Source organism: Pogoniulus pusillus, chromosome 30 (assembly GCF_015220805.1).
Source record: "Pogoniulus pusillus isolate bPogPus1 chromosome 30, bPogPus1.pri, whole genome shotgun sequence".
Classification (NCBI taxonomy): domain Eukaryota; kingdom Metazoa; phylum Chordata; class Aves; order Piciformes; family Lybiidae; genus Pogoniulus; species Pogoniulus pusillus.
In genome coordinates, this window is record NC_087293.1 from 8995130 (window position 1) to 9016060 (window position 20931).

Consider the following 20931-nt stretch of genomic DNA (forward strand, 5'->3'; position numbering starts at 1 on the left):
GGGTGGGTGGGCAGGCTGGGTGGGGTCTGCCCCAGCAAGGGTAAAGACCTGAGCCTCTGTGGTTTTCTTGCCCTAGGGAAAAACGAAGTCCCTTCCCAATGGCAGCTTTCACTGAGAAGAAAAGCAGCTTGTGATGGGCCCATGGGAGACACCACATTAGAAGGTATTTTTTCAACCATTTCTACAGATCTCAGGCACTTGGCAATGGCACAGTTTGGATGTGCTCCAGGGTGGTAGCCCACCGAGGCTTGTCCCTGGCAAAGCAGCTCCAAGTGTGCTCAGCAGCCTAGAAAGCCAAGCTGTGCTCTGTTTGCTTTTTTTTTTTCTCTTCCTGACATAGCAAAAACAGAAAAGCTGCTTAAGCTCAAAGGAGCAGGAGCATGTTAGGTCATTTCTAGTCTATTTGCAGAGAAAACAAAACATGAAGCTTCAAAGAGGCCTGGCCTGGACATGTGGGGACCCTACAGTGCCAAGGATGCAGCCCTCCATTGCACCCTCCCAGGGGTCACATCCACCTGTGAGACTTTGCCTTAGCAAGCCCTGTCTGTGCATGGTGAAAGCCCAGGCTGTGGTTCAGGTCTCTGCACTGGTGAAAGCCCAGGCTGTGGTTCAGGTCTCTGTGCATGGTGAAAGCCCAGGCTGTGGTTCAGGTCTCTGTGCCAGTGAAAGCCCAGGCTGTGGTTCAGGTCTCTGCACTGGTGAAAGCCCAGGCTGTGGTTCAGGTCTCTGTGCATGGTGAAAGCCCAGGCTGTGGTTCAGGTCTCTGCACTGGTGAAAGCCCAGGCTGTGGTTCAGGTCTCTGCACTGGTGAAAGCCCAGGCTGTGGTTCAGGTCTCTGTGCTGGTGAAAGCCCAGGCTGTGGTTCAGGTCTCTGTGCTGGTGAAAGCCCAGGCTGTGGTTCAGGTCTCTGTGCTGGTGAAAGCCCAGGCTGTGGTTCAGGTCTCTGTGCATGGTGAAAGCCCAGGCTGTGGTTCAGGTCTCTGTGCTGGGTTGGAATTTGTACACCAGTTTTTTGGCTTGTTCTGAATTCCTTCTTTCTGTTGTACCCAGTGTTCAGGAAGCAGAACTAATGGCAGATAAAGTTGGCAGAAGCCTGCAGCTGGCCATGATGAAAGAGATTTTTCTGGGGAAAACCTGTCCAGCTCAAAGCACAGTGGGATCAAAAGTACAGCTCTGTGCTTGGAGCCAGGGAATAATCCAGCTGTTAACAGGAGGAAAGCTCAACGGATGGGCAGAATAAGGAGTCTCTGGCACCCCTTTGGCTTGGAGGTCAGCCTGTTTCCATGCTTGCTCTGAGGAGGTGTCTGCAATCTCATCTGTCATCATGCAGATATCTCCTGGGTATGAGTATTGGTCCTGTTTTTAAACCTGGATTATAGTCTTGCTCAGCTTGGAAATCTACCCCCTTAGCTACAGACTCTCTCAGGTGCATGGAACGAGCCCTTCAGAACCCAGGAAGCAGAGGAGTGTTTCTGCTGGTCACAATGCTACCAGAACAGGATTGACCTCAAGCTGAGCTAGCAGGTAAGTGCATCACCAATGTGCATTGCACTGGGACCACATTCATCCTAGCTTCACTGCCCTGCTACTTTAGGTAACACGTTTGCTGAAGCTCTGGGGAGAGAGGTTGCTTTAGGCATAATCATCCCTTCGGAGGCAGATGTTGCTTTTCCAGGCTCTGATGCTGGACAAGATGTGATAGCAAATTCTGACCAATAACAAATACAATCCTTGCTTCTGTGTTGCTGAAAAGAGATCAACAGCAGGTGGAAGTCTTCGAAATCCTTTGAGATGTCTTCCTACCAAGTCCTAACTCCCAGAGAGGCAAAGTCCATCAATGACAGAGCACACATCTTCAGTGGTAAGGACACTTCAACTGTCAGGATTTAAGTTTGCATATAAAGACCTCTGGTGGAAAAAAACATACTTCAATTTAAACAAGGGAACTCTGTCTGTTTCATAAAGGTCACAGTTCTGGTCACATTTAGCAATTGCTTTTAGAAACTGATGGAAAAAGTACTTTTTGTAAGTCACTGATTTTTTTTCCCCTTTTCAGATAGGTTGTTTGCCAGTCCCTGTGGGTTTGTGCGTCAGCTGTTCTGGGCAATCAGCTGTATCTTGTTGACACTGCTAATAAGTTTTCTGACTTGGCTGTTCTGAAATAGCTCAGACTTGCAGCAAGTCAGGAACAAAATGGAAAGTTTAGAAGAGAGAAAGCTGGAAATTAATTTCCAGAGCTCTGTGGTTATTTTCTAAGTCTGAGCTCTTCGGAGCAGCATGCACAAATTCTTGGTTAGATTTCTGGAGACAATTCTGTGCTATTTTCAAAGGTTATATGTTTGGGGGGATCCAGGCTCTCACAGATTTTCAGTGAGCTACCAAATTGAAGGGGTACCAGGAGATGTGATTCATGGGTGGGGAACAGTCTAGGCTGGCGTGGCTGGTGTGACTCCTGCTCTTTCAGTGGTTCCGGATCCCTTTGCAGAGACAGCTCAGCTATTTGTGAAGCACCTATTGAATGGCTACAGCCTGGCTGGTAATGGAAAACCTGGATGGATTTGGGCTCTTCAATCCTTCAGGCTCTCCACTGAGAAAGTTTAGCTGCTCCTCCATAACCAGTGAAGCTGTCCATGCCACGTGTATGGGAACTACTGACAGGATGAGCAATCTTGCTCATGAGTTAACCCTGCACTGGCTTCTTTGAAGCCTCTTCTTGTGCTACACTCCTTTCTGCAATACAGCCATACCCTGAAACTCAAAAGGGTTGCAAGTGCATAAAGATCCCTGTAAAATGGGTGTTGGAGACAACAAACAGCATGGCCCACTTGGACTGAGAAGATAAGGGCTCTGAGTTTCTAAGTCACTTGGACACCTTTAGGAAATAGCCCTTCAGCTATAGAGTTTCCTCAGCCTCCTCTGTGTACTCTTGTCTGGGCTTACAGAAGAGGTGTCTGTGCATCAGTGCAGGCCTTTCTCCCTCTTGGTTGAGCTGTGCCTTGCTATGGTAGATAAACATCTAGCTGCCAGCAAGAGCACCGTGTGCCCATTTCCCTCCTCTCTCTCTTGGTGGCAATCCCCACTCACAGTAACTCAGGCCTAAGGTTACCACAGTGGTGTAATACTGCAGCTCTCTCTCAGATGAGCTGTTGAAGTAAGCCATGAGGCACTGATACGAACAACCACTTCCTCTGCATTTACATTCTGAGACCTGGCTTGGTGTATGCTGGGCAAATTGGATACTGGCTCTGCACTTGGCCTTCCCTTTGCAGAAATCAAAATAGCACTGAAGGTTACAGTGAGTCTCACCTACGTGCTACATGAGACTTAGAGAGTTCACGAGGCAGCACACTGCTATGGCTAATAGAGTCTTTTGTCATCTTGATTTCATCTAAACACAAGTCAAAAATAGATACACTTGGGGAAAAAAACCCACCAAAAAATAAAATCCAGATCACGAATGTCAGGAACATCACAGAATACAAGCCAGCCTCTCTCACTGATCAAAACCATCCCATGCCCTGCAAGCCTCCTCCCAGCCAGTTCAGCCTCACCCAAGACGATGTGTTCTCCAGCCATTAATATTCAGTCGTCATCAATGAAGGCCCAGCCCAAGCCCCAGCAGAGGCCATGGCCTCCTTGAGGTCACCCAGTTGGCAGTGGCAGGGCAGATCAGAGGGTCTCGCTGTAGATGACGCAGGGGCTGCTTTCCTCGCAGAGTTCCAGCTGCACACTGGAAGCAAACCAACGCTTGGCACAACCCAAGCTGTAGTTGAGGGTGGTCCGGTAAATGTTCTTGGCATGCTTAGGAAAAATGATGGTCGTGCTCTGAAACTTCAGTGGCTTCTGGCGGGGCTCAAAGATCAGCTGGGACTTGTAGCTCCGCCAGGTGCTATTGGGAGCAGCAATGATTGTCTCGCTGTAAGTGGTGAGGGTGGGGATGGGGCTGTAGAAGATGTCGTCCCGATAATGCTTCTCCGAGTCGTACTTCACCTCAGAATTGCATCTGCAAAGGACAGCAAAGTGTGAGGAAACACCACCCAGGCAGCAAAGGAGACAAGACAGGCAGGACTCTTCTCTAACCTTTGGAGCTGGCAGCATTTCTGACCTCTTACTGTACAGACACTGCAACAGCCACCAGTCCTAAAACCCAAAGCAAGGAATCATAGAATGGTTTGGGTTGGAAGGAACCATAAAGATCATCTAGTTCCAACCCACCCACCCCCTGCCATGGCCAGGGATACCTTCCATTAGATTTGGTTGCTCAAGGCCTCATCCAACCTGGCCTTGAATACTTCCAGGGAGAAGGCTTCCATGACCTCCCTGAGCAGCCTGTTCCACTGTCTCACCACCTTCACTGTAAAGAATGTCTTTCTAATATCCAATCTAAATTTGCCCTCTTCCATCTTCAATCCATTCCCTCTCATCCTACCACCACAAGCCCTGTAGAAAGTCCATTCTTGGCTTTCTTGTGGGCCCTTTTCAGGTACTAGAAGGCTGCTATGAAGTCTTCCTGAAGTCTTCAGTACTGGCATAAAGTGGCTTAAAGTGTGTGTTAAACTGAAGCCTGTGGTTTAGACCAAGGGGACTCCATCCTGCTGGTGAGTCTTGGTGGAACCCCACCTTGCTGTGTTCTTTTTTCCTTTCTTTATATTTCCTTGCCATCAGAGCACAAGATGCTCAAGATAACTGAAATCAGTGTTGGGGAGTGAGGGGGGAGGCTGCACAAAATCCAAGTAGTGGTCAAAGACAGGGTAAAGCACAGAGATGAGGTGGGCTCTGGCTGTCCAGCATCCAGGCCACTGATCTCAAAGGAAGTGGCAATGTTAACAACCACCAGATGAAGATCCCTCAAAATGTGGGATGTCACAGCCCTGCCTGTTTGCTGCAGGCATCCAGATGGGATGTACAGCCACCAGGCCACATAAAGGGCTTTTCCTGGAATCCCTGGCCACGGGTGGCAGCAGCACTTTCACTAATTTTCCCAGTTCCCCAAACGTTCCTCCAGCAATCAGCAGCCAAGGAATGTGCAGCTCCACGTAAAAAAGATTAAAAGCTGGGTGTGTGCTTGTCATTACCTCCACCCGGAGGGGTCTGACTGATTGTGCGCTGCCTGTAACCGGAGCTGCTGCAATGCGTTCTGCACAGCCAGGGCGTGAGCAACTCATTCAGCACACATAAAACACAGCTCCGATGCAACCACCATAAACCCAGCCCCGCCAGCAGTTCCTCAGCAAGCAGAGCTTTACTGGGCTGTTTCCAGAGAGACGTTTGCATAGGTTGAGGAGGGTGGGAATTGCTCTTACAGTCCTCCCACCATCCCTGCCCCAAGCTGTGTGTAACTGCTCCGTGCTCTTCAGAGAATACATTCCACACCACCTAGAGTGGTGTATCCACAGGCCACGATACCAGCCCCACAGGAGATGAGAACACCTCTATCACTGGCTTGAGGGACAATCTTCTCATGAGGTGGGGCTCATTCTGTCTCTGTGGAGTGGTTTATCGTGGACTTGTCTGCTACAAGTGCTAATAAAAACAGGTGCCAGGGTGTTGCTTTTTCTGAGGATACGAGTCAGCAGGGAACAAGGCAAAGCCCATCAGGTCACTTAGTGAAGGTCATCAAGCCTACAGATGGTAATAGTTTTCTCTCATAGTCTTGGATGTGGGCTGCCTGTGGAAGGAAAGCTGCTTTCTCTTACAACCTCCCTTCAGTTCTTGCCTCTTGCCCTCTGCCTCTGCTCTGTCAGTGTCTTCAATTCAGGCATTACTCTCCCACCTGTCCCTCCCCTCAGAATTACCATGACTTCCATTTGTAAACACAATTTATTGCAGAAGGAGAAGCACCAGGAAAAAGACAGAATCCCCACCCATCCATTCCCATCTGTACCTGATCTCCTGCACAGGCTCAGGGCTGACCTCAATGCTTTCTCCAAAAAACACAGGGTACATTCGAGGCTTCACCTCCAGCATGGATGGGCTCAGGAGCAGGTATGGCATCTGCAGGGAAGAAGAGCACAGTCAGTGCTGAGACACAACAGATGAGGCTAGCAGAGTTCCCTATGTGCTGTGGCTGCTGAGCACCTAGCAATAGGAGACTTCAGTCCCTCCAACCTTTCTGAATTCTGTTTCCTCAGAGACAGCACAGGTGACAGGCTCTGGCAATGAGAACAGGTGACTGGCAGCATGGGGACCAACTTTGTTTCATGCAAGCCTAGCCTGCCTTGCTTGCACCCTCAGCAACATTCAGCTTCTCCTTGTAGTCCCTGTCTTTTTCAGGTTTGTAGGAGGGCCCTCTGTTAGTGGGGTTCATCCCACTGAGGAAAGAACTCTTCAGGAGCATTATCAAGTTGCCAAAAAACAGCCTTTAGATGATTGTCCAAGAACAGGACCACTAACACCCATCCTCACACAGACAAGCCTCATGCATGCTCTGCATTTAAAAGGCCTTGACTTTCTGGGCCACTCAGTTCAAGAGATAGGTACTGAAACGTGTGCAGAGAAGGGCAACAATGCTGGTGGGGAGCCTGGAACACAGCCCTGTGAGGAGAGGCTGAGGGAGCTGGGGATGTTTAGCCTGGAAAAGAGGAGGCTCAGGGGTGACCTCATTGCTGTCTACAACTACCTGAAGGGAGGCTGTAGCCAGGTGGGGTTGATCTCTTCTGCCAGGCAACCAGCAACAGAACAAAGGGGGACAGTCTCAAGTTGTGCTGGGGGAGGTACAGGCTTGATATTAGGAGGAAGTTCTTCACAAAGAGAGTGATTGGCATTGGAATGAGCTGCCCAGGGAGGTGGTGGAGTCACCATTCCTGGAGGTGTTCAGAAAAGACTGGATGGGGTCACTTAGTGCCATGGGCTGGTTGATTGGATAAAGCTGGGTGATAGGTGGGACTGTATGACCCTGGAGATCTCTTCCAACCTGCTTGATTCTATGATTCTGATCAGCTGTAACAATTTACAGACTGACTTCCAGCTCCTAGGGCTGAAGCAGCACACGGTGCTGTCCTCCACTCACCACCGCCAGCCTCTCCACCTCCCTGTGCCCAGCACGTCACCCAGGTAAGTGACTGTGCCCACATCTCTGGTGCTCCATGCTGTGAGATCTCTTTACTGAAATGTAGCCCTTCCTTTCCTCTTCCTTTCTTGTTTCTCGTTGGAATTGCATCTGGTTGGGGATTTTCTTTAGTCCTGACGTTACCTTCACTGTTACAAATTAGTAGGTCTCACAACGACCTGAAATGCTCCAAGTCTGATGTAACACAGATAGGGACTAAATCCACTGATAAAGAGCATAGATCTACTTAAGGCAGATGTGTGTAAATAATCTTATGTGTGTGTGTATATATATATGCTGAAAATAACATATCCCTTGCAACAGCCCAGCAGGGGAAGTGGCAGACTTGCTTCTGCTTAAGTCTCTGCAAAATTGGTTGTCAGGGTCCAAAGGATGTTCTAGCTAACTATGAACACCAAAGTGTGGGGTGAGACACTGGGATACCTTGTGGGCTCTGCAATGCAGGATACAAATTTCAAACCAGGACTTCCTAATGCTCCAATTTGTGACACCAAAAGTCAGATTTTTAAAACTAATTACACCCTGGAGTTACTTACAAATTGTCACAAGCCAGTCTAGTCTCCTCTGCCCACCACAGAAATGAGTAAGCACACTTCTCTGTGCTAGAGTGCTCTTAAACATCAGTTCCCACATAAAGGGATCCTGTGTCTCGTGTCTGAACCAAGCCCACAGTTAACCCTAATCCTGTGCTCCTGAAAAAATAGCATTGCAGGTTTTGGTCCCTGTCACTGCTTTTCTGATGGCAGCAATTTATGACACACAAGGACATAAGATCTCTTTAAAGGAGATGGCTGGCAACCTCCTTGCAAGGCTGAAAGGTCTCTAAACAGCTGAGAAGCTCATGGAGGTTTTCCACTTTGCACCATGTGCAGGCCATACATGCTAGAATCACAGCCATATCAGCATCAGTATCATTGAGATCATCTCAGGACTCACAGAATCCACTGATGGTAGCTGAGGATACAGCTCTTTTATTGGCTTGCTCTTCCCATGCTACTCCTTTCCACTTTCCTTAGCATCCTTCTGTTTGGGTGGTACAGAAGGGAGCAGTGGAGCTCTGACCTGGTTCCTCCAGGCAGTGCTGGGTAAGAGGTACTGCAGCTTGTGCCCTACACTGTACAACATGCAGGTCCCCAGATGCTCACCAGGCTGTCCCTCCATTGCTGAATCCATGCAACAGCATCAGCTCCCACTGGCTGAGGTCTGTGTTTCTGTAGTGGTTGGGACTTTCTGCCTTTGACTAAGGCAAAATATTGTCATTGCTTCATCTGAATTCACCAGATCTGTGTCCCAAACCCACAGGACTGTTTACTCTTTCCCTGCTGAAATATCCCTGCATTTCACTACTGTGCTAAACTGGAAAGTGAAATGGCCAACCCCTCTGTTTTGATAGAGTATTTCTAGTCCATTGTCAAAAGACAGGACAGTATTTGCATAGGTATGAGAGGGAAAAAAAGGCAAAAAAGCTGTGTCCACCCCCACTACCAAAAGCTAGCCAAAAAGAGAAGTTCATTCCTGGACTGCTTTCAGCACTTTTGACAAGGGAGGGCAGAGGCAGCTTTTTTGCTCATAAATAAAGCTCTTTGCTTCTGAAATGTGAATTGTTTAGATCAAACAAGCCTCACTTCACAAGAGTGCAGATGTCCAGCTTTTAACAGTCTGCACATGGCTAAAGCTCTTGCTACAGAAATCTTGTAAACGAGGAGAGGTTCATTTGGGTGCAGAAGTCAAACACCATGTGCACAGGCATTGCTGGGCTCTGCCAACAGCAAGCAAGCTGGCCTTTGGGGGCTTCACCTGCAAATGAATGCAGATTGCTTTCACTGGGGAAGGAAGAAAGGCTGGGCATACTTGTCTCTCCCTCAGGAGACTGTTCTCTTTATACTCCTGTGGCCACTCCTGACAGCAGCAAAACTCCAGCTGACGACCTACCTTCTTTTTAATGCTGTGCCCACTTAAGGAGAGGTCTTGGAAAGCCTTTGAGATGCTCATCTCAGCTAGGGAGGGAAAACAGATCTCTGAGTGTAACCAGCAATGTGGTGGCTTGCTGTTTCCCATAACAGGTAAAATAAGTCATAGCTGCCAAAGAGTTTCACACTTTGGTACCAATCACCCAAAATAGGAAGAGCAGAACAGAACTGAGTGCTTTTCAGTTCCAGCTTCAAAACAAGAGATGTTTTCAAGCAAATCTGACTGCAAACTTAGATAATTAGGGAAAAAAACAACGTTTAGGAAGCACTGATCTGAGCTCCAAAGACATCCCAGTGTTGTCTCTGTGAGTTCAGCTCTCTGGCTAGGGACAAGTGAAGACTGGGTAAAACAGACTAGCTGTGAATTAAGATGCTTTGTAGATGCAGACTAGCCTACTAGAATGCCAAATTACAAATCTGGATGGATGGTAACCATGAGCTGCTTTGCTAGATTAATGCAAGAGAAATCCAGATCTCTTCACAGTTCTGCAAAGGCATCCTTAAAAGTGCAGTTTCAAAGAAACCATTTCAGTGCTTCCAGGCCTCCACACTTCTTTCTAACATATGCTGACACTAAGTGTGCTCTAAACATCCCTTGAGATGAGGATGCAAGAGCCAAAGTCCTTCCTGTGGCTTAGCAGGAACATTGCTGGGGCATTTGGCCCCCAGTGCCTGTTCAGGAACAGGCTTCACAGCTGCTGTGTGCCGGGGGTGCTGCGTAGTCAGCGAGGGCACAGAGGCAAACGCTGTCTGTTCAAATCAGAAGCCCCACAGCAGGGAACAGGAAACAAGAACATGCTGCAGAAACAACACCAACATGCATGGAGGAAGGGAGGCTCTGTCATGCATGACTGAAAACAACCAGAGTCAAAAAGTTGTCCCTGAATTTGGTGAGGGCAGGATAAGGTCTTCTCCAGGTTAGTTCTGGATGGAGTGATGAGTCTATTTTCACTGTGTGTTACAGCTGGCCTTGCTGTGGGCAGGGAAGGGTGAGGTGACAAAAGGCATTTCATAATGCATTTCCTATGCTGCAAAGAAACACCAAATTCAGACCTGAAGGCTTGGCTTGATTAATTAGGAAAGCTAGGACAATTGTAGGCAAGCTAAAGCCAGTGACTTCCACCACCCATGAGAGACTATGACAGATTCACACTTATCTACCAGGAGCAGTACTGTGAGCTTCTGGTTAAAAACTTTGAGGTCACCTGGAAGTCACTGGAAGATGTAAACAACTTGCAAAGCACAGTCTATAAATAGAGATCCTCTGCAAGACCCTGCAGTCTGCTCACCAAACAAGCAACTCAATTGCGTGCACGGAGTGAAAGGGTCACTGAGCAGTAAGCCCAGGGTTTACACTGCAGTGACTGCAAGGCACATCAGATGGCATTTTGTTTCACCTCCAGTGATGGTCTGAAGTATCTGCTCCTTGCAACTCAACTGGAATTGGGAAGCAAGTAACAGAAGATAAAAGCTTTCCAAATGATTTGTCTTTGGGGCTGAAATGTTATATGCTTGGCACGTGTTAAAGGCTCTTTGGCAAGAGCTTGACATCAGCTCCTTCCAGCTCGTTTTCAGGTAAAAACTAAACAAGTATGTTCTGCCTGTCAAAGCAAGCAAACAAACAGAAAACACTCTGACTCAATTGTTTTTTCTTCTGCACAGGAACAGTTGAAAGAAGAGGAACACAGGACTGCTGATCTCCCTTGAGAAAATGATGACCTTTGGCTCATTTCTAGCAATCACTCATCAATCGTTGGACACTTCACAAACAAGGTGACTTTCTTTATTGCCCTGAACCACAGGTAGACAGGCAGGAGCAGAGCTTGTTGCACAGCACTGGGTGTCAGTGAAGAAGAAAAGAACCTCACATGTCTGTAGACCAGGCTGAGGATAAGTAATCCAGTCAAGGTCTGTCTAGTCAAAAAGCAAAACCTAGGGTTGCTCTGCTGGAAGGCTCTGGCAAGGACCTCACTAATCTGTCCCAAATAATTAGGAGTTGTGCTGCTACTTATCAGATTGAGCTCTGGAAAAGCCACAACCCTGTAAACTTTATGCTGGCAGAGCAGGGGTCTGGTAGATCCAGAAGGATGAGGAGGCAAAAGGGAAGCTAGTGGAGAGATCAAAAGTGAGCCACACATGCACATATCATGCCCCCCAAAACAGAGCCAAGGTGAAAATCAAGCAGTAAATGTATTATCACTTTTATTTCCTTTAGGATACATAATTTGTTTCAACCAGCAAAGAGTTACAGTATTGTTAAAAAGCTGAAGTACTTTCTTGTTTGGCTGCATTTTTCCCTCTGTCTTAACTCTGATGCCTTCCAGGCATGTAACAGCCTGGCCAGCTAAACTCTGTTTTCTTCAAGTAGCACACAGATAAATACAGATAAAATTAGTTTCTGAACTGAATTCAATCTACAGCCAGCCAACAGCACTTCCTTGATGGTAGCATAAGTGCTATGGAATATGGATATGACTTCAAGACAGACACACATCCTTCAGCTCCATGTCATTGCTTTGTACTTGCCCCAAGTGTCATCTGTGTCTGGTTCCTGGGGGTATTTAAATCACAGAGTTCTGAACAACAGCAAAAATAATACAGTGGGCAGAACAATGCTATTTTACCCCTAATAATTATGTAATCGGTGGACTCTGTAGAGATACTTTTCATTTAGGGTAACTCACAAGACTGGGAGCAGTTACCAAATAGTAAACAAGATGAGGGGAAAAAGTGCCACGAAACTGGCCTGAAATACACTGGCTGTTCTGTAGCTTCCAAATTCCAGGCAACAAAGCAACAAAAAGGAAAGGAAATTAATGTGACTTGAAATAGATAAATCTCCCAGAAACCGTTCTCCAGAGGAAGGACCAGAACTGACAGACTCCTTTTGCTATGGTAATTACATGGAAGGCACTATGATGTGCCATTAGATCTCCAGGGACATTAAGGGGAAACGATTTTCCCAGCGTCAGGGCTATGCACGGGATACAGCTTCCCAAACTCCCAGCTCCTAACTTAGCCAGGGCATAAGCAAATCTCTCACCACATTTTCCCACTATAGTAACATGTCACGTCCATGAAAATGTCACTCTACTCAGCTGTTATTTACAGCTCTAATGAAAGATCTGCCTGAGTTATTTGACACACATCTACATTCTTCACTCCAGCTGATAAGCAGTATTTGGTTAACAGACCATTTGTTTCCTCCTATCTTCATGTACTGCAGGTTATGAGTAATTTATACTAGAGCCGGATGAGATTATATTTGGAGGTGATAACAGTAAATGCAGACCTCAGGTAGGAAGCAGGGCTTTATTATTTCCAAGGCTTACAACCCTCCTGCCTATCCAACCCCCTCTTCTACTTCAAGTGGGAAATGTGCACAGCTTTGCCTGCTGTCCACAGCATTATGCAGGGACATAGTGGAAATTAAACTAGAAGACACCACTCTAGATACAGCCCCGTTTATTAGAGTAGGTGATCAGACCCTTATGGATATTTCCCTCATCTGCTCAGATGGAACATCTGTCATGGCTTGCAGATTAGGTGAGGCCCAAAGCCATTCCCCCTCTCTCACTGCTAGCTTTGCATTCCCTCCTCTTTGTCCTTAGTCCATGCTCAGAACGGGATGGGTCTGAGGGACAGGAGACAGCCAGGTGGGGTTAGGCTTTGCCAAGCAGCAGGCACAGGCAGGAAACTCAAACCACTGTCAATCCCTGCCCAGGAAACTTCTTGCTGGATCCTGCCCCATGGGAGTGGCTCACAAGTGGGTCAGGATGCCAGGCTGCAAACTCCAACCCCAGAGGCAAGCCCTGATGCTGTGCCAGATGGGTGCCTTGCTCCTTGCACTAGCCTGGGGCTTTCCCCGGAGCTGCTGGGACCCACGTGGAGTTGGAGAGTTATGTCTCATGTCACCTGCTCCATAGCTGCAAGCTGGCTCAGGCTGGGGATGCTGGGTCTTCCCCTCACACATGCTTTCACTGTAGGTGTTGGTGGATCTAGATGTTACATACCGCCTGGGAATCCATGAAGGCTCTATTACCAAGAGCCTTTGTCACCACAACAAAGTCTCCCTTCCTGGAGCACGTTCAGTTGCTCAAGGGCTCTTCAAAATGCAACATCTCAGGAAGAGGTGGTTTATTCTTGGTTGGTTGGTTTGTTTGCTTACTAATATCAGCCATTAATCCACCAGGATGGGCATACATGCTGACTTGGACCCTGCTGTTGGGACCATGCCTATGAAGCTTATGCCAAGGGGCAAGGTATCCTTCTCTGCACTTGAGATGAAGCTGGAATCTCTTCCCAGCACACAAGACTGATCCTGGCACTGACTGTTGTCCAACACAGCTCCTGACAGTAAGTAAAAATTCCCTACATGGGGGCATTCATCTAATAGCTGATCCGCTGGGATGTAGTGCTACAGAAGGCAATGCTCAAAGGCACAAATATTTAAGTCTTTTCAAACAAAAAGGAACGTGTTGCAGTGGCAACACTATTGAAAAAGGCACAACTGATAGTTCTGCAGATGAATGTGTTCCTGATCTCCCCTGATACCCACTAGGAGTAACACTACTGAATGCAAAGCACTTATTTCAGCACAGCCCAAAAGCAGATTTTTAGCCTAAAACTATATCCCAGGGCAACAACACTGGCAGGGAAAAATCTAAGCAGATCTGGCTACTTTGGTGTCATTTAATTCCCTACCCTTCCATCAACTGTCTCTTTGTGCATATTATTAGAGATTTGTTTCACTGTAGTTTTGTTCCTTTTGGCCCTGCATCACACACAAAGCCTAGAGAATTCAGTAACTCAGGGCCTAAGGTTCAGTTAAATCATGTTGCAAATTTAAAAGGCAGAACCAGGTAAAAATCACCATCCATTTTCTTTAGGATATTTGCACTTAAGCAGAAAACAAATGATAAATTTCCTGCATGAACTTTATATGAAGAAATAAAAGCCAATTTCTCCTGCACTGCAAGTAAAATGAAATAATAATAATGCCTAAATGGTGTTGAACTTGTGGTATTTATGACTCTGGCCCTAAACTGCCTTTCATATTTTCTTGGATCCCAAAGCTATAGCCAAATTGGCTGGTTAAATGTGAATAAATGGTGCATTGTCTTTGAAACAAAGTTGTGCTTATTAAGGAGAAGAGTTTACTTTGTCAGAGTCACAGTTAATAACACAGAGCAGAGATTTTAAACAAGAGAAAGTCTTCAATAAGGGCACACAATTCCATATTAGTTTGTATGAGAAGAGCTGTCCTAGAGCAGAAAAATTCTTCAAGATATTTCTGAAGCTGGTGCAAAAATAGCTGAGTGCAAAATAACACAACTGGGTCCAGACTGGTGGTTTTGATAGGTAGGCAGGCAGGAGTGAGTAGAATAAAATACTTCCCAGAGAACTGAAATGTTTTCTTCACCTGACAGCAATTTATTGCAACCATCCACACTAGAATTGTGGCCATTAGTGACTGAGCTTCTATATGGTTTTATAGTATCATAAGACAAGGTGTGCAGGGTGCATTACTGACTCTGTCACGTTTATAAGCAAAATAAACAGTAATATAGCAGGCAATTAAAAAAAGACATGCCTTGGTGTGCAAATAACTGCAATTATTGATTTGTCAGTTCTGCATGCTCTGATGAACAGCAGAGTAGTAGAGTTAGACAGAAGCACATTCATGGATTGCATAATTGCTCATAGATCTGCACGTCCTTGTTAAATGGCAAGATTAAAGTCAATTAGACACTGAAATTCAGAAGCATGAAGCAAGCAATGCTTACTGTATTTTTCCTGCTTTCTCAATAGCAGCTGCAGCTACAGCATTTGCAGGGTGGAAATGATAAGACAAATTCTGTATAGGCAAACAGAGTGGAGTTTCTTATTTAGTAGTGTAGCAAACAGTCTGAATTCAAGAGCACAGCCTTTCACCATTCCAAATAAAACAATCAAACCAGCTTCAGTGTTAGGATCCCTGCACCTTTCTGCTAAGGGCATGGAAACATCCACAGTGTATGAAACCCATCCTCTAACAGCAGGAGCCCAGCGCTGTTGCAATGTGATAGGAAGTTTGGAAACATCTACCACAGGAGTTCCTCTCAAATGTGCAAAATGTTTATGAGTGAAATTTAAAAAAAATAATAATTTTGCCTTAAACAGATCACAGGAATAGTATTTTCTCCCCAATGAAGTCAAGCAATTAAAACTCTCAGTCCTAACAGCCCAAGAGCTGAAATAGATGTTTCTCCTGCTCCTTCATTTCCAGTATCTAAGGGTGTTCTTGGGAAGAGTGGTGGCCAACTGTCACATTGCTGTCACAGTCCCATTACAGAGCTTTACAGATACCTCCACCCCAGCTGTTTTCTGGTCCAGCAAGCCTTCATTCATCCTCCTCCCACATTTGATTTTACAAATACATAGCAACAGCCTGATCCTGCCAAATCAGAGGTGTGTAGGTAACTCTCTGTACACAAACAGTCCCATCAACACAGCACACGTGCCCCAGGATCTGCAGGTACAGCTCTGTATTGGGAATTGCAGCATTAGCAGGCGTGAGATTGGATTTCCCTAATTAACACTTCACACCCTACTCACCATAGTCTGGTAAGAAAGAGTCATTGTTTATGGGTAAGGTTTTGGCAAGCTCTGGAGTTAAATGCAATTTTCAGTAATATGCTAAAATAGCATTAGAACTTCATGAGGGTGTGAGGAGTTACTGCAAAACATCTCTACCAGGAAGAAGTCTTTGAATTGTCACTAATCCAGAGGTTGATACATTTTTCCCAGGGAAAGATTTGTGCTGCAGTTTTTACTCGGTAGAGAAGCCAATTAACTGTGTTGAATGCACCTACAAATATCTTTTATATTCATTACAAAAACATTTGAAAGATCTCTGGGGAAGAACTTTCGTTGTCTTTTAAAAGCCTCCACCACCATGCCTTATGCTCTGAACTTTGTGTTTTAAAACCAGTTTTTACAGCTAAGAGATGGAGGGAAAATATTCATAATAAATCTACCTAGATCTTACTCAAAAGTAAACCACTCTGCTGGCACTGTTAGGCTAACCAGAATCTACACTGCTGCTGCCATCTGTCCAAGCTTACCAGCCACTAAACCTGCTCCACCCGTGGACAGTGTGCAATACACAATCCTTTCCCTCAGACGCACACCAGAAAACCCTGCTCCAGCACGGGGCACCAGCACACAACCTTCCCCAAGCCGTTCTTTTCCATACCAGCTCCCCGCACAGATCTCTGTACCCTGCCCCAAGCTAACAGACGGTTTTGTCTTGCTTTCAGCCGGGGCTTCAGCAATTGTGGTTCCACGCTCCTGACAAAGCTGATGCGGGATGCCAGAGCATTAAGGAGAGCTGGAGCCGGAGTCCCTGGCTTGGTCCAGACAGATGCAGCTCTAACCTGTCTGCCAGGCAGGACAGTGTCACCGAGAGACAACTATAGTTTTCCATTCTTAAGGTAGGCTGGGGAGCCTGTCTCACACCTGGGTTTCACTCCTGCACCGTTATTAGATTGCAAACACTTCTGCACGGGTCTAAGACAACTCCTGGCCCCGCTGGTCCATCCTGGGCACGCCAGCAGCGCCGCCAACATCGGACTGCAGCTGATGATGGAGGGCAAGCCCTTGTCCACCATTGCAGGAGGACAGACAGCTGGGGTGCCCCATCAGTGGGCACAGCCCCTTTCCTTGAAGCCCCCCATTCCAGGGCTTGCTTGGCTAGCCTTTACCCCCCGCAGGTCCTGGAGAGGACAGAGCCCAGCGCCCGGGGTTTGGCTCTTACCACTTTGCCGTCCTTGGCCTCTCGCCGGTGCCCCGGGGCCGGGGGGTCCGCACCGCTGCTGCCCCCAGCTCGGCCCTCACCAGGCGAGAGGGAGTAGAAGGGGGGGCTGGGGCTGGGGGGCAGCCCCGAGTCTGGGCTGTCCAACAAGCCTTCCCGGCTCTTCTCCTTCAGGCTCTCGTCCATCCCTTGCAGCTGTAGGTGACCTACCATGTCTGGGGGGCAGCGAGGGGGTCGCAGCGGGAGAAAATCCTCCAGCGCCGCCCGCCGCTGAGGGAGGGAAGGGGAACGGAGCCCAGGGGGGTCCCCGTGAGTCCCGGTCGCCGCCACCAGCCTGCCGGAACCAGGGCTGAGCCTGCTGCGGGGCGGAGGAGCCAGCATCAGCCGGACCGGGCTGCCCCGGCCGCCTTCCCTCCACCCGGCCCCCGCGTCCTGTCCAGCCCGGCCGCCTCCTGCCCGTCAGGCGGCCACTGGGAAGAAGGAGAAAGACCGGATTCCCCCAGCCTAGCCCCTCGGGGGACGCAGTCGTTTACGTGCGGCAGAGCCCGGGGCAGCCCCGCCGGCAGAGAGCGCTGGGTGCGGCAGGGGGACGGGGACGGGCGGGCCGCGATCGGCCACAGGCTGCTGCCGACCGCCCGCCCGCCGCCTCCCGGCAGCGCATTTATCCGGAGAGGGTGGGAGGGGAGCCGGGGAGCGCCCTCCCCTTCCCCCGGCCCCCCAGCCCTGTCCCGGCCGCACATTTTCAGGCACTTCCCGGGCAGGGACCGCGTTAGACGCCGCCCGCCCGCCCCTGCCCCCCGAGGAGACCCGCGGCACCCCCCGCGCTCCGCGGTGCCCCCGGCCCTGGGAGAGGGCCTCACCTCCCACCGCCCGCCAGCGCGGAGTGCGGTTCCTCCTGTTGGTTTACCGCGCTTAGGTTTGAGTGTTCCCTCACTGATATTTCCTTGAGTTTTCCCTCAGTTCCCATTTTCGCTGCTCTTTGGCCCTCACACCACCCGGTGCAGCCTTTCCCTTCAGTGTCGAGGTGTGTGGGCATGTGGGAAGAGCTCTTTCAGGACACGTAGTCCCTCTTCGCTTTGAGGTGGCTCTGGACAGCTTCACCTCACTACAGGAGGGACGTTGGCATGCTGGAGCACGTCCAAAGAAGGGCAGCAAAGCTGGTGAAGGGTCTGGAGCACAAGTCTTGTGAGGAGGGGCTTGGAGTTGTTCAGCCTGGAGAAGAGACTGAGAGGAGGCCTTTTGGATCTCTGACAACTCCCTGAAAGGAGGTAGGAACCAGGTGGGAGTCAGTCTCTTCTCCCAAGTAATAAACAATAGGACAAGAGGAAAAGTTTCACTAGGGGAGGTTTAAGTTGGACATTAGGAATAACTTTTTCCCCAGAAGAGTTGTGAAGCCCTGGAACTGGCTGCCCTGGGAAGCAGTGGAGGCCCCGTCCCTGGAGGCATATTAAAGGCGTGTAGGTGTGGTGCTGAGGGACGTGGTTTAGTGGTGGATTTGGCTGTGCTGGATTAGTGGTTGGACTCCATGATCTTAAAGGTCTTTTCCAGCCTAAACAATTCAGCGATCCACTGAGGCAGTGGGTGACCATGGCAGTGTTGGTTACTGGGCTGTACAACCCCACCAAAGCCCTTGGTCCTAGCCATACCTTCATGCTGGTCCTTACACCTCCCTCTTGGTGCAGCCCAAACCACAGTCTCTTTCTTTGACTGGCTTCACAACCACCAAGGAGCTGGCCACCTCATCCTAGTGTGTTTGAGACCACTGTAAATGCAAGGGGAAGGCATCCCAAATCCCAGTACAGCTGCTAGCCTGGAGGAGAGGCATGTGCCAGAGGCATTGCCAGCACTGAGGGGGCCAGAATCCATATCAACCCTTGGGGTCCAGAGAAGCAAGAAGTGTTTAAACAGGTCAGGTTTGCTAAATCAGATATGGGCATTTGTTGCACAATAACTGGCTGACATTAGTGTTACCTTGTCCACAGCCCTGCTTATGTTTTTCTCATCATGTTTTCTCTCTGCATAGTCTAGACTGTGAGAAATCTGGGGCAGGCCCACTCATACAGCTCAGTCCAGTGAAGCTTTATTTGCAGCAAATAGGTTTCCATGGGAAACCTGAAATCCAACTGGCCGTCTCCTCTCAGTTCAAGTTGTTGGCCCACGAAGCAGCAGAATAGGACTGTGGCTGTTTGTGCTGCAAAACCAACAAACAGGATGTTTGTTGTAATGGCTGACAAAAACGTGAGGGGTCTGTTATTGCACCTAGTGATGAGGGCTTTCACACCCGAGCCCTCAAGATGGCACAAAGTCCTCAGAGGTACAGTTGGTCCTAAAAGGGCCCACACTCCATCCTCCTGAGGGAGCAGGTCACACTGTCTGGTGGTAAATGAACTCACCAGCTAATAAAGCTGGGTTTGTTTAAATGTTTTGTGCTAAAATGAAGAGGAAAAGCCAAGGATGCCCAAATCTACCCTTAACTAAAGAGAGGGGCCCTCCTCAGAGTGACTGAAGTGATCTGTATGCACTGAGCTGTGCAGAGGAATGTCACTGATTTATAAATGTCAAGCAGGCACTGAGCAGCCCACACACAAACCTCAGTGAATTCTTACCTCTGACCCCCTCATCAGCTGCAGCAGCCACACAGGCTGATTTAGAGCTCCTTACTGTAAGGGCTTTAATGTCTCACACAGGCTGAAATGTCTGAAAATGTCAGAGGGGATCAAAGGTCAGAATTTCCATAAATTAGGCCCTGGCATGCTACCTATCACATAATAGGATTCTCTGGCCAGTTAACACTGTTAACCCAGGCATTAAGCCCAGCAGTTCCCTGCAGCCCTGTTCCCCTGCCCCTCTCCTGAACCTGCGAGAACATATGTGGCAAGGAGAAGGATTGTCTTCAGAGCGGCTTCCCTCCAAGGAGAAAAAAGGAGCAGGGCACAGAAACACTGGGCAGGGTGAGTGTGCTACCCTTTACTACTAGAGGGGTATATTTAACTTGGGGTGTGGTTGAGGGGAGTCAGGTTTTTCTGCTTCTTATTTTGAGAATCTACAATCCATTTTTTTCCTGGAGCTAAATAATGTATGTCTTTAAAGGTACATTTCAGTACAATACATGTTCAGCACAGGAGTGAGTGCTGATGCTTTAGAGTTTGCTGAGCTCTAAATAGCTGAACTCTGAACACTGGTGAGCGTCCCCAAGCATTTGTAGGGACACTGACTGACTTATGACTGGCAACTCTGCTGCTGGTTCTGCAGGGCAAGTGTGTGCACAGATTATGGTAGAATTGTTATTGCTGTTGTTATTCTGCAGGGTATGTGTGTACACACATTATGATGGTATTGTTGTTATTGTCACTGTTGTTATTCTGTTTAAAGTTAGTAGTGAGTTATTTATTCAAAATGGATCTCTTCTGTGTAAAGCACAAGTGAGCAGGTGGTAAGAAGTGCTCCTGTCCTGATGGCTGTTATGGAAATGAGTTGTTCTATGGTCAGAAGCCTGGAGCCACAGAATCAGTCTCTTGGCCAGTGAAACTTTGCCTAACTGGAAACTCGATGAAGGATACAGTGTGCAGACACAGGTGTATATATGGGATAGTAGAATTAGACCTGTTGAAACAGTGTGCAAATACTGTACTGTGCCCTACCAAAGGAGAAAAACAAGTGCAGGAGTTTCAGTGGAGGCCACGATGCCCTACTGAAATCCCTCCTTAGTTCACCAATCCTTAATTTGCTGGAAAGAATCACTAGGGACTTGTACATTCCTGTGTCTTGGCTTGAGAACAGGGAAACTGGGCCCTTGTGTGTATGGTGGGACAAGGAGGAAGGAGAAGTCTGGAGGAAAGTTTTCTGAAGCAGCTGAGTGTAGACAAACAGGTGCAAACACAGTGGTACAAGGGCAGCAGTGTGTGAAGGCATAGGCTGGGGGACAGTGGCCTTTACTACCAGCACTGACTCCAGAAATAACCCTGCCTAGCTGGGAATTTGAGGTAAAAAAACAATAAATAAGGAGTGGGGACTCAAGTAGCAGAAAACAGGAAAATTCCAGCAGGACTGTATCTGTTATGGTTCGGTCTCAGGAAGAGGTATAATTTTGACAGTGA

At 48.1% G+C, this 20931-nt stretch overlaps 1 protein-coding gene and 1 long non-coding RNA gene across 2 annotated transcripts; one reads left to right on the top strand and one right to left on the bottom strand.

Annotated features, from left to right (window-relative positions):
- Positions 1 to 2157: 2157 nt before the first annotated feature.
- Positions 2158 to 17355, bottom strand: RFLNA (refilin A). The gene is made up of 3 exons (XM_064168475.1): positions 16838 to 17355; positions 5885 to 5994; positions 2158 to 4003 (listed from the first exon to the last, which is right to left on the bottom strand). Exons 1-3 carry the CDS (start codon positions 17213 to 17215, stop codon positions 3670 to 3672), a joined length of 822 nt encoding a protein of 273 aa, XP_064024545.1. The 5' UTR covers positions 17216 to 17355; the 3' UTR covers positions 2158 to 3669.
- LOC135188804 (uncharacterized) lies at positions 6970 to 17579 on the top strand. The gene is made up of 4 exons (XR_010307858.1): positions 6970 to 7053; positions 10702 to 10812; positions 13232 to 13395; positions 16341 to 17579. It is a non-coding gene; the product is annotated as an uncharacterized LOC135188804 (long non-coding RNA).
- The last annotated feature ends 3352 nt before the right edge of the window (positions 17580 to 20931 follow it).

What these genes read in the sequence shown, in the direction of transcription:
- RFLNA (XM_064168475.1), bottom strand. Translation starts at nt 17,215, where the DNA reads ATGCTGGCTCCTCCGCCCCGCAGCAGGCTCAGCCCTGGTTCCGGCAGG. An exon ending in AGGCCAAGGACGGCAAAGTG is followed by an intron (nt 5,995 to 16,837) that starts GTAAGAGCCAAA and finishes TCTTCCCTGCAG; the next exon opens with ATGCCATACCTGCTCCTGAG. An exon ending in GAGCCTGTGCAGGAGATCAG is followed by an intron (nt 4,004 to 5,884) that starts GTACAGATGGGA and finishes TGTCCTTTGCAG; the next exon opens with ATGCAATTCTGAGGTGAAGT.